Raw genomic sequence first — 14,303 nt, forward strand, 5'->3', positions numbered from 1 at the left:
CCCCAGCGGGGCCGGCTGCCGCTCGCCAGTGCCGACCCGTTGCCCAGGGAACGGGCTCCCGGCAGCCCCCGCGGCCCAGCGTCCATCCCCGCCTCTCCCGACCTGGCGGGGCTGACGAGTGTCGAGGGGCCGCCGCGGGAGGTGAGTCCGGGGACGCCACGGGCGGCCCTGACGCTCGGCCCCGCGCCCCTTCCTCGGCCTCCCCCGGGCTGCCCTTCCCTCGCCGCGGCCCCCGTTTCGCCGCGTCTCCCCGGCCCGGAGTGGCGGAGTCTGCCGGGCACAGCTCACGAAGCGCCTGCTCGCCGCCTGGCAGACGCCGGCGGCCCGCAGACGGGAGCCGTTGTCGCCCACCCCCCTTAGGCCCTCCGCCTCGCGCGCCGGCTCCCTCGCACCTCCCCTTCCTCGACCCCACCCCTGCGTCCTTTCTGCCCGCTGTCCCCTTGGCTCCAAGCTCCTCGTCGTGGGATCGGCGTTGCGTCCTGTCCCCCGACCCTCCCAGCCCGCGTCCCCGCATCCCGCGTCCCCACATCCGTCCTCCAGCGTCTGGCAGCAGGCCTGGACACTCACCCAGGGGGTGCTCAGGACGTGTTCGTTAAAAGGACAAGTGAATGACTCCTTTCTCAACCCTAGGTTAAGGCCGGGAAGGCAGACTAGGTGGTGAGGTTAACGCGTGGGGTACCCTGGCGTCAGGTCACCCCACTACTCTTCCTAGCTGTGTGGTCGGGCAAGTCCCATCCCCTCACTGAGCTTCAGTGTCATCATCAGGAAAACGGAGACGGTAATAGTTTGTTCCTCTAGCTTGGTGGGAGGATTAAACGGGTCAGTGCATGTGAAGATAAGCACAGTGCCTGGCAGGGGTACATTTCAGTAAAGGGTAATAGCCCTGCTCTCATGATCTGCATCTGTGCTATCCCGTCTTCTTTCTTATTCCCCTAGTCCCATATTATACGTCGTCTGACTTCTCATTACTTTAGTGTCTCCTGCTGTACTGCTGTTTCTCTTGCTTACTCTTCGATCCTCCTCTCTTTCTCACTGCTGAGGTTTACGCATTTTATTCTGTTCTGTTGCCTCTGTTCCATTTGTTGGCAGAATATGAGGTACCAGCCTGGGTGCAGCCTTTTCTCATCTTCTGGAGTGATCATTTGCACTTGGGGTTGACAGCCTCCTTGCAGCCAAGGTCTCATAAACTTTGAGGGGAGTTCTGGGAAATTCCCAAACCCAGATCCCAGGCTTTGGGCAGAACCTGGGAATGAAGCCACTGTTGTGCCTTGTGATCATCAGTGACTCCCGGTCTTTTAAGCTGCAAGACTTTTTGTACTGTCTCCCATCCAGCTATAATGCACCTTGATAAGCCTCTGACCTTGCTTTTTTTTTTTTTTTTTTGGTAACCTGACTTACATCCCATGTTCATTCATTCAGCAGGTAGTTATTTGGGGTCCACTGTGTGTCAGCCACTGTGTCAGGCTCTAGGGATGCTGTGGTGGACCAGACAGACCTAGTCACTCCCCTCAGGGAGCTCATAGTCTGGGCTTTGAGCTTTCAAACTAGAGAACCAAGTGCAGATATAGGGGATGCTCTACTTGAGTTTTCAAGACTGGTTTGGAAACCAGTGGTCGGTCGGGAAGATGGAGTAAAGATAGTTCTCTTCTGAAGGAGTGACTAGTACCTTTTGTTAGGTTTAAGTTATTTTGTAGCCACACTGTATTTTTCAATAGAAGACTGGCTCTTACTAGATTTGTTTTCAGTTTTATCTTAGAAATGTTACACTTCAAGTTTGAGAAGAATCTCATTTCATATTAGTCTCTGTATAATCTGAACAAAATGGCTACCATAACTTAGTGGGAAAAAAACAAAGGAAACAGGTACTAGGCAGAGCAGTTGATTGAACTTGGAAAAATGAGGACAAGATCAGGAAACAGTTATACAAATAATGAAAAGCTTTGGCACCAGGTGTGGATATTTTAGCTGTAGTGTGCACAGACAGCTTGGTGGAGTTAGGAGGGAGTAGTTAATGGCTTTGTGAATTGCTGAGGTGAAGGTGAACTGTTGTTCAAAATGTGTGTTCAGTTTAAAATGAATGTATTCTTTGGACCTGTACATAAGTTCTGGTGAATTTTTGCCACTACTTTATATTTAGGGCTATCATAGTTGGGGAAATCTGGCACAGTGTTTTAGAGAGAGACTAGTTCAACCAATATGTATTGAACATTGGTTGTGCCATATTCTGTATGGGTCTTATCAAGCACTATAACATATGAGGACATAGACTAGAAGGACATAGGCAAAGACTAGAGAGAGTCCATTAAAGGAGACAGAAAACAAATAATGATGGTGCTGTGTGATAACTGCCCTCATAGAGTTCTGTGAAAGCAGAGAAGGACCAAGCAAGTGTCAGAGGGAGTCTGTGAAGCCTTCCTGGTGGAGGAGAACTAGTTCTTACAGCGTGTGTTGTGGGGGAATGGGGAAGGGTGGAAGGGGACTTTGCAGAGACATACAGGTCACAGTGTGTTCAGGGACTGTGGTGGAAAGAAAGCTCATTGTGGCTGAAGCAGAGAGTGTGTGGATGGAAGAGGGGCTTGAGATGAAGTTAGATACAGACCACTTTGTCAAAATGTCCAATTTCATGCTTGTGTTAGGCTTTAGCCTGTGTGCACTGGCTAGCCAGCAGGGATGGGTGCAGGGAAGTGACAAAATTTCATATGGAAGATAAATGACTGCCTCAATTTCATTATGTTCTGCCATAAAAATTTAACACTTAAAAGAATTAATAGATGATTATAGCTAGACTTTAAAAATAGATTGTACAACAGGGATACTAATTGTCACTTCCTAGAGATTTTGGAGAGAATCCTTAAGCCATTAGGGTTGTCAGAGAACTCTGGTTAACACATGATCGTTGTACTGCAAAGTGGATGATTTAGACTATATTAGCACTAGTTCCAGTTTTGAAAAACTGCCCATCAAGGTGGCAGTTGGGTGTTATCAGTTAGTAGTGAAGGCTAGCTGCCACTTTCCAGGTTTACGGGATTGATGCGACTCATGGGGGTAGGAAGCATCATGACTTGAAGATTGTCATAGAGTGGTGTTTTGTATTTTTAACTGAAATATTTGTGGCCAAGGAAGCATTATTGAATTTAAAGACTGGATTGAGAAGGCCGGCCCGTGGCTCACTCGGTAGAGTGCGGTGCTGATAACACCAAGGCCACGGGTTCGGATCCTACATAGGGATGGCCGGTTTGCTCACTGGCTGAGTGTGGTGCTGACAACACCAAGCCAAGGGTTGAGATCCCCTTACCGGTCATCTTTTTAAAAAAAAAAAAAAAAAAAAGACTGGATTGAGAGTATTCTTTTGCAGTAAGACCTGAAGTTAATATTTTATTTATTAATTCAGCAAATCTTTATTGAGCATCTACTCTGTGCCAAAGATACTATTAGGTACTAAGGATTGCATTGGTAACCAAGAGAATTCGTGTTGCTTACATTCTCGTGGTAGATATGATTGATTATTAAGCTGTTTAGCAAATAAAGTAATTAGAGGTTGCGATGAGGATTTTGGAGGAAATATGATGGAGGGAAGAAGGGACTCTTGGATATTCTTAAGTGATCTGGTCAAGGAAGGCCTTTCCATGGTGGTAATAGGTAAGAGAGAGACTCCAGGGCTGAGAAGAAGCCAGATATATGGAGTGAGAAGACCATTCTGAATAGAGGGAATAGTCAGTTATGAAACCTGAGGGGAGAAAGAGTGGGTCAGTGGAACTAAAGCTTGAAGGACAAATGGAGAAGGCAGAGATGTGACAGAGGAGCTAAGAGGTTAGACCGCGTGTAGGCCATGCATGGTAAGGCATTTGGTTTTTATTTTTAAAACACTGGAGAACCACTGAGGAATTTTGAGTAGGGTGGGTGGTATGGTCTGATTTCTTTTTGAAAGAGCTGATTTTTGTTGTTGTTAACAGCTTTATTGAGATATAATTCACATACCATACAATTCACATATTTAAAGTGTACAATTCAATGGTTTTTTGTATGTATTCACAATAGTGCAACCAACACTGCAATCAATTTTATAACTTTTTCGTCACCCTAAAAGGAAACCTGTATCCTTTAGTAATCACTCCCCTACCCGCTTCTTCTCCCACCCCTAGGCAACTACCGATCTACTTTCTGTCTCTATAGGTTTGCCTATTTTAGATATTTCATATAAGTGGAATCCTATAATATGTGGTCTTTTGTGTCTGGTTGTTTTCAGTTAGCTTAATGTTTTCAAGATTCATCCATGCTATGGCATGAATTAGTACTTCATTCCTCTTTATGACAAATAATATGCCATTGTATGGATAGATCACATTTTGCTTGTCCATTTGTCAGTTAATGGACAGTTGGGTTGATTTTACTTTTTGGCTATCTCATCTAGTGGTATTATGAACATTCATGTATAAGTTTTTGTGTAAACATATGTTTTCATTTCTGTTGGATATATACCTAGGAGTAGAATTGCTAGGTCATATGGTAAATCTATGTTTAACCTTTTGAGGAACTGCTAGGCTGTTTTCTACAGTGGCTGTATCATTTTATTTTCCACAAGCAATGTATCCAGTTTTCTCCACGTCCTGGCAAATGCTTATCTGTCTTTTTTTTTTTAATAGCCATCCAAGTGGGTGTGAAGTGGTATCTCATTGTGGTTTTGATTTGCATTTCCCTGGTGATTAATGATGTTGAGCGTCTTTTCATGCACTTATTGGCCATTTGTGTGGCTTTGGAGAAATGTCTACTAGATCCTTTGTGCACTTTAAAAGTGTCTTTTTTTTACTGAGTTTTAAGAGTTATTCATATATTCTGGATATAAATCCCTTATCAGATATATGATTTGCAAATATTTTCTCCCATTTTGTGGGCTGTCTTTTCACTTGCTTGATGATGTCCTTTGGAGCACAAAAGTTTTTAATTTCAGTGAAGTCAAAGAGCTCAATCTGACAGCTGTGTGTAAGCTTGGATTCTAGGTGGCAGGCATGGAAGCAGAGAGGAGTGGTTCCATGACCATTGCAGTGGTGCAGGTGAGAGATGTGACGGCTTCCATTAAGGCATGGCTGTAGAGTTGATGGGAAGGGGACAGGTGTGACGTAGGTTTGAAGGTAGAGCTGATGCAACAAGGTGAGGGATTGTTGTAGGGATGAAGGAGACAGAGGAATTGAGGAGGAATGCTAGGATTTCAGCTTGAACAACAATTTTGATTCAAAATTCGGTTATTCTATTGCCTGCTGCAGAATTGTGGCAGTTTTAAGTCCTGGCTAGAGCCTGGCAAGGTGGGCCCTGCGCTCTTTTTTTACACATTTTGAAATTCCTTTGGTGGTAGTATTGTTGAACTTGCCAAGGAAATGGTTGTGGAGATTCTGGCCTTCTATAATATCCATTAAAACCTCCTAAGCCACCACAAATAAACATATAAGCTAAGTCAGAATGGTTTGCCTGCTCTGCAAATGCAGTTTTGAGGCAAATCCTCTGGCTTCCTTCCAGCAGACTGTGGTCTCAAAGCCCCTCCTATGTAGAGATTATAGAGCTGTCAGTGAATAGTATCACATCAAGCAAATTAATTTTTTGGAAGCGAAATGTCATAATTTGACAGAGCTACTTTGAGGGAAAAAAGATTTTTAAAGGAGAAAATAACACTAGCTGACATTTGCCAAGTGCTTCCACTTGCTTCCTAGCAATCTCATCAGCTAAAATAGATAAGAAAGTGCCTTCCAGAGGCAGGGGCTAGAGTGTGTGAAGACCAGGAGGTGAGAGGCCAGGCATGTTGTAATCAGAAGCAGTTCAGTGTGCCTGGAGGTCAGATTAGAGGTATTGGGGCTGCTGGGGCCAGCAGAGGCCAGATCACAAAGGTTCTTGTAAGCCAGTGACACTTGGGCTTTAGTCTGAGGAGGATGGGACCACTGAAGAGTATTAGCAGGCGAGTGATGAGAGCAGCTTTGCACATTAGGAAAGTCCTTCTGCCAAGTAGGTGAGAGGGAGCAAGAGGCAGGCGCATGAGAGCTCCGATTGAGAGGTGATGGTGCCTTGAGCTGGGGAGTGACAAGGGGTGCATGGGAGGTGTGTGAGGGAGTAAAATGGACACACTCGATGATTGTATGGAGAGGCAGGGGGACATGGAGAGGTGACAGGAAGGAATAGGGACGATGCCCCTTTTCTGTCTTGGACAGTATGGCTCATGCTGCTGTGAAAAAAATATAAAGATATAAATCTAAGTGTTTTTAGACATTTTCATCTACTCTGTGTAATACATCTATGATGTAGGTTTTACTAACCCGATTTTCAGATGGGTAAATGGAGCTCTAGAGGGGTTCAGTAATTTTCCCAGGGTCCCACAGGTAGTTTTAGGATAGCATTGGGATTTGAATCCAGGTCTTTTTCACTCTGGTTTCATTAACCACTCCACTGTGCTGCTTTCCCGTGGTGGAAAAAGGGTCGATTTTATGGCAGTGGGTCTGAGACCTGGGATACGGTGGGGTGGATGGAGCATGTGGGTGTGGGTGAAGACTGGGTAAGGGCAGAGGTGGAACAAAAAGTCTTAGTAGAAATGTTTGTTGAGTCTAAGTTTTTTTTCCCAAAGCTAGCACAGGACAGTGAGGCAGTGGCTCTAGACTTCTTCCTCAGCACCTCCCAGACACTTTCTTTCCCGGTGGCAGAGTTTTGCTGGGAGTCAGCCTCAGCCTGCTTCTTCCATCTGAATATTGGGTGAAGGACAGGCAGGCCTGGAGGCCCCAACACAGAGATAGCATGGACTCCTCTGTGCCTGTTGTGGGCCTCTGGGTGCCTGGGCCCCAAACTCACCTTTCCTGACTCCTCTGGGTGTTGTGACTTGCTGGCCTCTAGACATCTTTTGGAAAAACATCTTTGAGGCATAAATCTATGTGACCATTCTGGAAGACATTTTGGCAGTACATTTTTTTTGTTTGTTTTGATTCAACATTTTCATCTCTTGAAATGTACCCTAAAAATATGCTTGGTTATGTACGAGGATACTTCAAAAAGTTCATGGAAAGGTTCGTACTATCTTTCACTTCAATTTTTCCCTGAAGTTTTTGTATCTATGTTGTTTATGATGTTGAAATTAAAATATTTAGGTTGAGAAAATTTTGGTTTATACACAGTGTTCTCTGAAGCTTTTCTTTTTTTTTTTTGTCTTTTTTGTGACCAGCACTCAGCCAGTGAGCGCACCGGCCATTCCTATATAGGATCCGAACCCACAGCGGGAGCGACGCCCCGCTCCCAGCGCCGCACTCTCCCGAGTGCGCCACGGGCTCGGCCCTGAAGCTTTTCTATATAGTCCTTAAAAATCATGTTCTAGGGGAATATTTAATGACGTGGAAAACGTTCATGACTTATTAAGTGCAAAACTCTGTGTTTATGTGTGTACACATGCATATATCTATAGTTATGTATATAGCATATCTCTGTATGATGGGATTATGAGTGACTTATTCTTTGTACTTTTCTAGATTAACGAATTTTCAATAGTGAGCACTTACATACAACTGTTGTAAAAGAAAATCTTATTTAAAAAGTTATATGGCTTGGGCTGGCCCGTGGCTCACTCGGGAGAGTGTGGTGCTGATAACACCAAGGCCGCGGGTTCGGATCCCATATAGGGATGGCCGGTTTGCTCACTGGCTGAGCGTGGTGCTGACACCACCAAGTCAAGGTTTAAGATCCCCTGACCGGTCATCTTAAAAAAAAAAAAAAAGTTATATGGCTTATGGTCATACATGTGTGGCTCTGTGTGTGTGTGTGTGTGTGTGTGTGTGTGTGTGTGTGTGTCTGTGTGTGTGTGTCTGTGTGTGTGTCTGTGTCTGTCTGTCTGTCTGTCTGTGCATGCGTGCATCTGTCAAGGAAACAAAGCCTTACTGCTCCTCTGCCTGGCCTTAAGCTTGAGGAAAGAAGATTGTTGAAGTGGGAACAGTTTTCATCTGTAAAATGGAGATAACAATGGTTCCTACTTCATGGGTTTTTTGTGAGGATTTAATGAGTTAGTGTGCTAAGAACATATCAGATAGGTAGTAGTGTTAGCTATTACCGTCGTTATGATTGTTATCTTGTTTTTAGTGCACCATGTTCTTATAATGATCTACAGTCTTTCCCAAGATGTTAGGCAATGGCTGCTCTCACTTGGATTTGCCTGATAGACATTTATTTACATTTGATTGCTCGATCATGTGGGTCTTGCCCAGTTTTCTGAAGTACTTGTGTAAACTAAGGATTTGGAAGCACGGACATCTCTTAGCCAAGGCAGTCTTTGCCCTTTAAAAGTTGTACATTTCTGAACTGCACTGCTCTCTGGACAGGACCACCATTCACAGTCTGGATTTCTGCTGCACTAGGCACTTGTGACTGTGTGATCTTGGGCAGATTTATGAACCTTCCAGGGCTTCAGCTTCTGCTAAAAGAGGGTGTATTAGTCAGGTTCTTAACTATCACAGAGGGACATGATTATTGTTATTATTTACTTACCTTTAGGAAAGTTCTCATACATGGATTTTTACTCTGCCTACTTCACCATATTGACTATTGTGACTATCAAATGAAATAGGAGTCTGAAAATGCTTGGAAAACCAGATGTGCTATACAGATATAGGGAATTACTATTCCAGCATTGAATTGGGCTGCATTGAGGAAAAGATACTATTTTGTTGCTCTTCATTCTTGTCATTCATTCCTTCCTCACAAAATTTCCTTTTTCATAATTCATTCATTTATTCAATAAATACTTACTGAGCACCTCTGATGTGCCTAGACCTTTTCTAGGTGCCAGGTGCTAGAGGGATGAGTGAGGCTCTGCTATTGTGGGGCTTACAGACCCATTGGGGGTGGGGTTGGGGTGTCAGGCAGAGATAGCCAGCAGCAGAAGAGAAGGGGATGGGTGCAGAATGTGAAGCAGGGGGATGTGACAGAGGGGCCTCAAGGAGCAGGGGCTCCTGGAGGGGTGGTTAGGGAGGGCCTTGGGAAGGAGGGCACATTTTAGCAGAGACCTGCCTGTTGAGAAGGAGCAAAAGATGAATAACACTTTGAGAAAGAGAGTTCCAGACAGAGGACACAGCCAATGCAGGGGCACCTGGGTGAGAACGAGCTGGGTGAATGTGATCAGAACAGGGTTGGAAGTTGGTCAGTCAACTGTATAGAATTGGAAAACCCACAGTTCAAAGAGACCATAAATCCATCATCCCAAGAAATTTTTACTAGAGGGGCTTGAAAGTCTGCATAGAATCTAAAGAGCTAAAACATCCCTCCAAGTCTACTCAGGCATGGAACATCCACCTGTATCTGTTGATTGTCTGTCAGAGCTGTGACAGTAATGTTGGCAAGGGCCAAGGACTGGGAGGGAGAGACCTGGATTCAAGTGTCGACTGTGTGGTCTTGGGTGAGTCTCGTAACCCTTTGGCCCTCAGTAACTACTTCTGAAAGTTGGGGATGATGCCACATACCTTACAGGGTATGGTAAGGGTTAAATGAGTGATTGAGCACTTTGTTAAATATGACATTCTGTGTAAGGGCTAAGTATCTTAATTAAGGGCAGCTTTGAATCCAGAGTGCGTGAGGTCTCCTCGTGGACAGGTGCGAGGTGCTGCACACCTGGCTCTGGGGCTGTGGGCATCCAGCGGGGGACACGTTTCTTCACTGTCTCATTAACACAGTGAGCGTATTTCTGTGTCTGGGGTCGGCTCACTGTTCTCCTAGTACAGAGTGTCTTTCCTTGTTTTCTTTTCCATATCCTGTTCCTTCCATATCCAACCTGATAGACTTCATGGTTGGAGGTGGTTTCAGTGAAGACTTCTCCACACTCGCTTTAATCCACACTGATCTCTCTCTCTTCTCATTAAGACCCGTAGATTAGCACCTAATTACTTATGGTTTTGTGTCTCTTCACTGTCCCTTCTGCCTCCCCAGCTAGATTATAAACTACTTGAGAGTACGAATTTTTTAAATATTCTTTCCACTCTTCCACAGTATTTACTACAACATAAATTGTAGGGGCCAGTACATATTGAAGTGCATTTTGAATTAAAGTGCTCAAAAGTGATCTTAATGACACCTTGTTCACTTTCTGTTTAATGAAGCTCCAGCTATAATTTTTACCTGCCTCAAAGTTCCATGTTCCCACTATTAAACATTACTTCTTTTTTGCATGACTAGGCACTGAAAGAATTATAATGCCTTGTTCTGTAGCCCCAGGTTTCCCTAGATGACAAGTAAACATTCCTTTTCCTGCCTGAAGATCGTTTGTGGAAACCTTGGCCATGGCATCGATATCAGAGCCTGTTACCTTCAGAGAGTTCTGCCCTTTGTACTATCTCCTCAATGCCATTCCCACAAAGATCCAGAAGGGTTTCCGCTCCGTTGTGGTCTACCTCACAGCCCTCGATACCAACGGCGACTACATTGCGGTGGGCAGCAGCATTGGCATGCTCTATCTGTACTGCCGGCACTTCAACCAGATGAAAAAGTACAACTTTGAGGTGAGTCTTGCTTTTCTTTACACCTCAGTGTGCATGAGCCTTGGCCGATGTTTAGCTTGCTTGTGTTGTAGGATGTGTTCTGGGATAATTTACTTCTGATTTGCTAGCATATGCCTTTAATATTCACCCAAGCAATACTCTAAAACCATCTTTAACTGATGTAGAATATCACTCAAAACATTGGTGTTTTTTTTTTTCCCTGCATCTAAAAATCTAGCATGACTTTAAAAGAGAACATTTTTATGTTTAACATAGTAGAAAACTTTGGTAATAGGTGTTTTTTCCTTCATGTTTGGTTTCTCAAAGTACCTTGACTGACTGACTTGGATAATCTCTATGCTCCTGAAATTATTATGAAAAAAAAAGATTTATATCAATATTGGCTAACTGCCAGAATATGTACATCTTAAGTAAGATCACTTCTATAGCGTGGGGATCCTGACCAATCTATGTTCTGCACTGTTGTTGACTCAGGCAGCCCTGTGTATTATAGATGTTGGGGACATTGTTCAACCATGTATGGCTGGCACCAAGTGTTGATGAACCATAACCTAATTCACCTATGTTGTCAACATCTGTAGTTTATTGAGTACATGGCTTTTGTGGGAGACTCAAAAGTAACTGAGTTGTGCCTTCTGTCATGTGGCTTTGTGGGACTCTATTCTGTCTGTAGTTAGTGGACTTTTATGAACAAGACAGGGCTTTTGTATTTAAGAAAAATGTTTACAAATTCTTAAGTTTTAAATTTAAAAAGTTTTTCTCAACTAACTTAAGCCAGCTTATGTGCTCCTTTTAAAATAACAAAATTGGTTAGCACATATATAGCCCTTACTATGTGCCAGGCATTATTCTAAACTTTTACACAAAAGGGTATTTCAAAAAGTTCATGGAAAGATTTGTATTATCTTTTAATTCTAGTTTTCCACGATTTTTTTTGGGGGGGGGGGGGGCTGGCTGGTATAGAGATCTGAACCTATGACCTTGGTGTTACCAGCACCGTGCTCTCCCAAGTGTGAACAAACCAGCCAGCCTTCCACAAACTTTTCAAAGTACCTTCACATATTAACTCATTTCATCCTCACAGGAAGTCTATGAGGTAGATATTATTGTCATCTCCATTTACCAGGGAGACAACTGAGGCACGGAGAGGGTGACTTACCCAAGGCTGGGCAGTTAGTAAATGATGGCATCTTCATCTAAACTTGGGCAGACAGTCTCTAGAGTCTGTATTAATATTTTTTGTATAAAAACTAGAACTATTGCTATTCCTTTTGAGTAGTAGCTCTTGGATTTAACTGATCAAATTCCCTGAACATTTAAGACCATTACATAGTTAATTTGCTTGCTTGCTTGTTTGTTTTGTGGCTGGCCAGTAAGAGGACCTAAACTCTTGACCTTGGTGTTATAACACTGCTCTCTAACCATGTGAGCTAACCAGCCAGCCCAAGACCATGACATAGTTAATTTTTAAAACCATAGTTATGAATTTATTATATCTGAAATCTTTCAAATACTTAACAAAGACTTATGAATCCAAGAATGAACCCCTACAGGATAAGCCAAAGAAATCTGTGCTCATGCTCAGAGACATCATAATCAAACTGCTAAAGACAAAGAAAAATCCTAAAAATAGCCAGAGAAAAATGACATGTCTTCTGTAGGGGAACAGTAATTTCAATGACTGCAGATTTCTCATCAGAAAGCATGGAGGCTAGAAGACAGTGGCACAATAGTTTTAAAGTACTGAAAGAATTGTCAACCCAGAATTCTTTATTCAGAGAAAATATCTGTCAAGAAGAAAGAGAAATAAAAGTACTCTCAGATGAAGGAAAACTAAGGGGATTCATTGCCAACAGACCTGCTCTAAAGTCATTGCTTAAGGAAGTTCTTCAGACAGAAGGGAACTGGAACAAGAGGAATGAAGGAAAACAATGAAGTAAATACCTGGGTAAATATATACTATTTTTTTTCCTGTTGAGTTTTTAAAAATATATTTGACAGTTGAAAGCAAAAATTTTAACTGATCGAGTTTTCAGTGTGTGTAAATGTAGTAATATATAAGGCAAGTCTAACATAAATGGGAAGAGTAAAGGGACCTGTATGGTGGTAAGGTTTGTACATTCTACGTAAAGAGGTAAAATATTGCTTCTAAGTAGATTTTGAAAAGTTAAATGTACATATATTGTGATCTCTAGAGCAACTACTAAAAAACCTGTACAACAAAGTATAACAAAAATCGTTATAGATTTGTCAAGATGGAATTTTAAAAAGGTTCAAACAACTCACAGGAAAGCAGAAAAGGAGAAACAAAGAAGGAAAAAGAGAAGAACAGCAGAAAACAAAATGATAAAGCTAATAGTTACATTAAATGCAAATTATTTAAACATGTCAATTAAAAGAAATTATCAGAGTACAACCTTATAACACCAAAGTCAAGGTTTCGGATCTCCATACCAGCCAGCTGCTAAAAACAAACAAACGAAAAAACCCCCAAAAAACAAAGAAATGATCAGAGTGGATTAAAAAATCATGAACCAACTATATGTTGTCTATGAGGAATTCAATTAAAATATAATGATGTAGGTGAGTGAAAATAAAACAGTGGAAAAAGATGCACCAAGTTAACAGTAATCAACAAAAAGTTGGAGTGGCTATATTAATATCAAGATTGTCTTTCGAGCAAAGAAATCATCAGGAATAAAGGGAGACATTGCATAATGATAACAGGGTCAGTTCACCAAGAAGACATAGCAGTCCTGAATGTACATGTTCCTTAAAAACAGAGCTTCACAGTACACAAAGCAAAAGCTGACATAACTGAAAGAAAAAGTAGACGAATCGTCCATTATAGTGGGAGATTTCAATATTCTTGCAGGAATAGAAGTACTGTAGTAGACAGAAAATCAACAAGGATATATAAAACTGAAGAACACTGTCAACAAACTTGATCTCATTGACATTTAGGCTCCACTCAACAAGAGCTGAATACACATTCTTCACAGGTGCGCATGAAACATTTACCAAGATAGACCATGTCCTGAGTCATAAAATACACCTCAACAAATTCAAATTAGACCAGGCTTTCCAGGCCCTTGTGTTTTACTTTTGTTTTTTAACCTTTCTATTGAAGTATAATTTAAATAAAGTTTACAAATCTTGTGTACAATTTGATGAATTTAAATGTATTTACTTGTGTAGTCACCCAGATCAAGATATAGAACATTTCCAGCACCCCCGAAGCTTCTTTTGTGCCACCTCCCATTCGGTACCTCTCCCCAAGGTGACTATTCTGACTTCTAACTAACACTGTAGAGTAGTTTTACTATCTCCTTGGGTTTTAATTCACTATTAGGTAACCTCTGGCATTAAGTTTTAGAGTGCATTATTGGAATTTGGACTTCTTACCCAGGTTGCTATTACAAACTAGTTCTCGTTTATAAGGCATGTGTGTTTCATTGACCATTTTGTTGTCTTCCTCCCCTCCACCACAAAGTGATTTATTGCTTTTAGAACAAAATAATAACTTTTTTTAATGAAGAAAATAGTTTTAGAACTTCAGAACTTTCCTAAAACACAATCTTGTCAACTGATGAAGTGAGGACTTCACTATAGAAAACTCTCCTGAGGCAAGTGCTGGGCTGGATGACACAGCTCACCACTGTGGCCCTGGAGCTGTCCCACTGGATACAGCTATTGCTTAGAACCGGGCCTTGGCTTGCAGCCAGTGTATTGTCAGGTCTGACTTCCTTGCCCTGATGCCTGTGGGGCTCCACCAGCATCCACCCTCGGCTCTTTCTC

The 14,303-nt window shown here is 42.5% G+C and overlaps 1 protein-coding gene across 3 annotated transcripts in view; it reads left to right on the plus strand.

Annotated features, from left to right (window-relative positions):
• Nucleotides 1-19: 19 nt before the first annotated feature.
• TECPR2 (tectonin beta-propeller repeat containing 2) overlaps nt 20-14,303 on the plus strand; it is a 109,619-nt gene continuing 95,335 nt past the window's right edge. The window contains exons 1-2 of one of the 3 annotated variants that reach the window (XM_063090481.1): nt 20-141; nt 10,216-10,505. In XM_063090481.1, the coding sequence (XP_062946551.1) occupies nt 10,287-10,505 (219 nt within the window). In that variant the 5' untranslated portion in view covers nt 20-141; nt 10,216-10,286. Of the gene's footprint in view, nt 142-10,215; nt 10,506-12,361; nt 12,454-14,303 lie in introns of those variants that run through there. The other 2 variants (XM_063090482.1, XM_063090483.1) reach the window with 2 other exon arrangements.

This window comes from Cynocephalus volans, chromosome 3, assembly GCF_027409185.1.
Source record: "Cynocephalus volans isolate mCynVol1 chromosome 3, mCynVol1.pri, whole genome shotgun sequence".
NCBI classification, from domain to species: domain Eukaryota; kingdom Metazoa; phylum Chordata; class Mammalia; order Dermoptera; family Cynocephalidae; genus Cynocephalus; species Cynocephalus volans.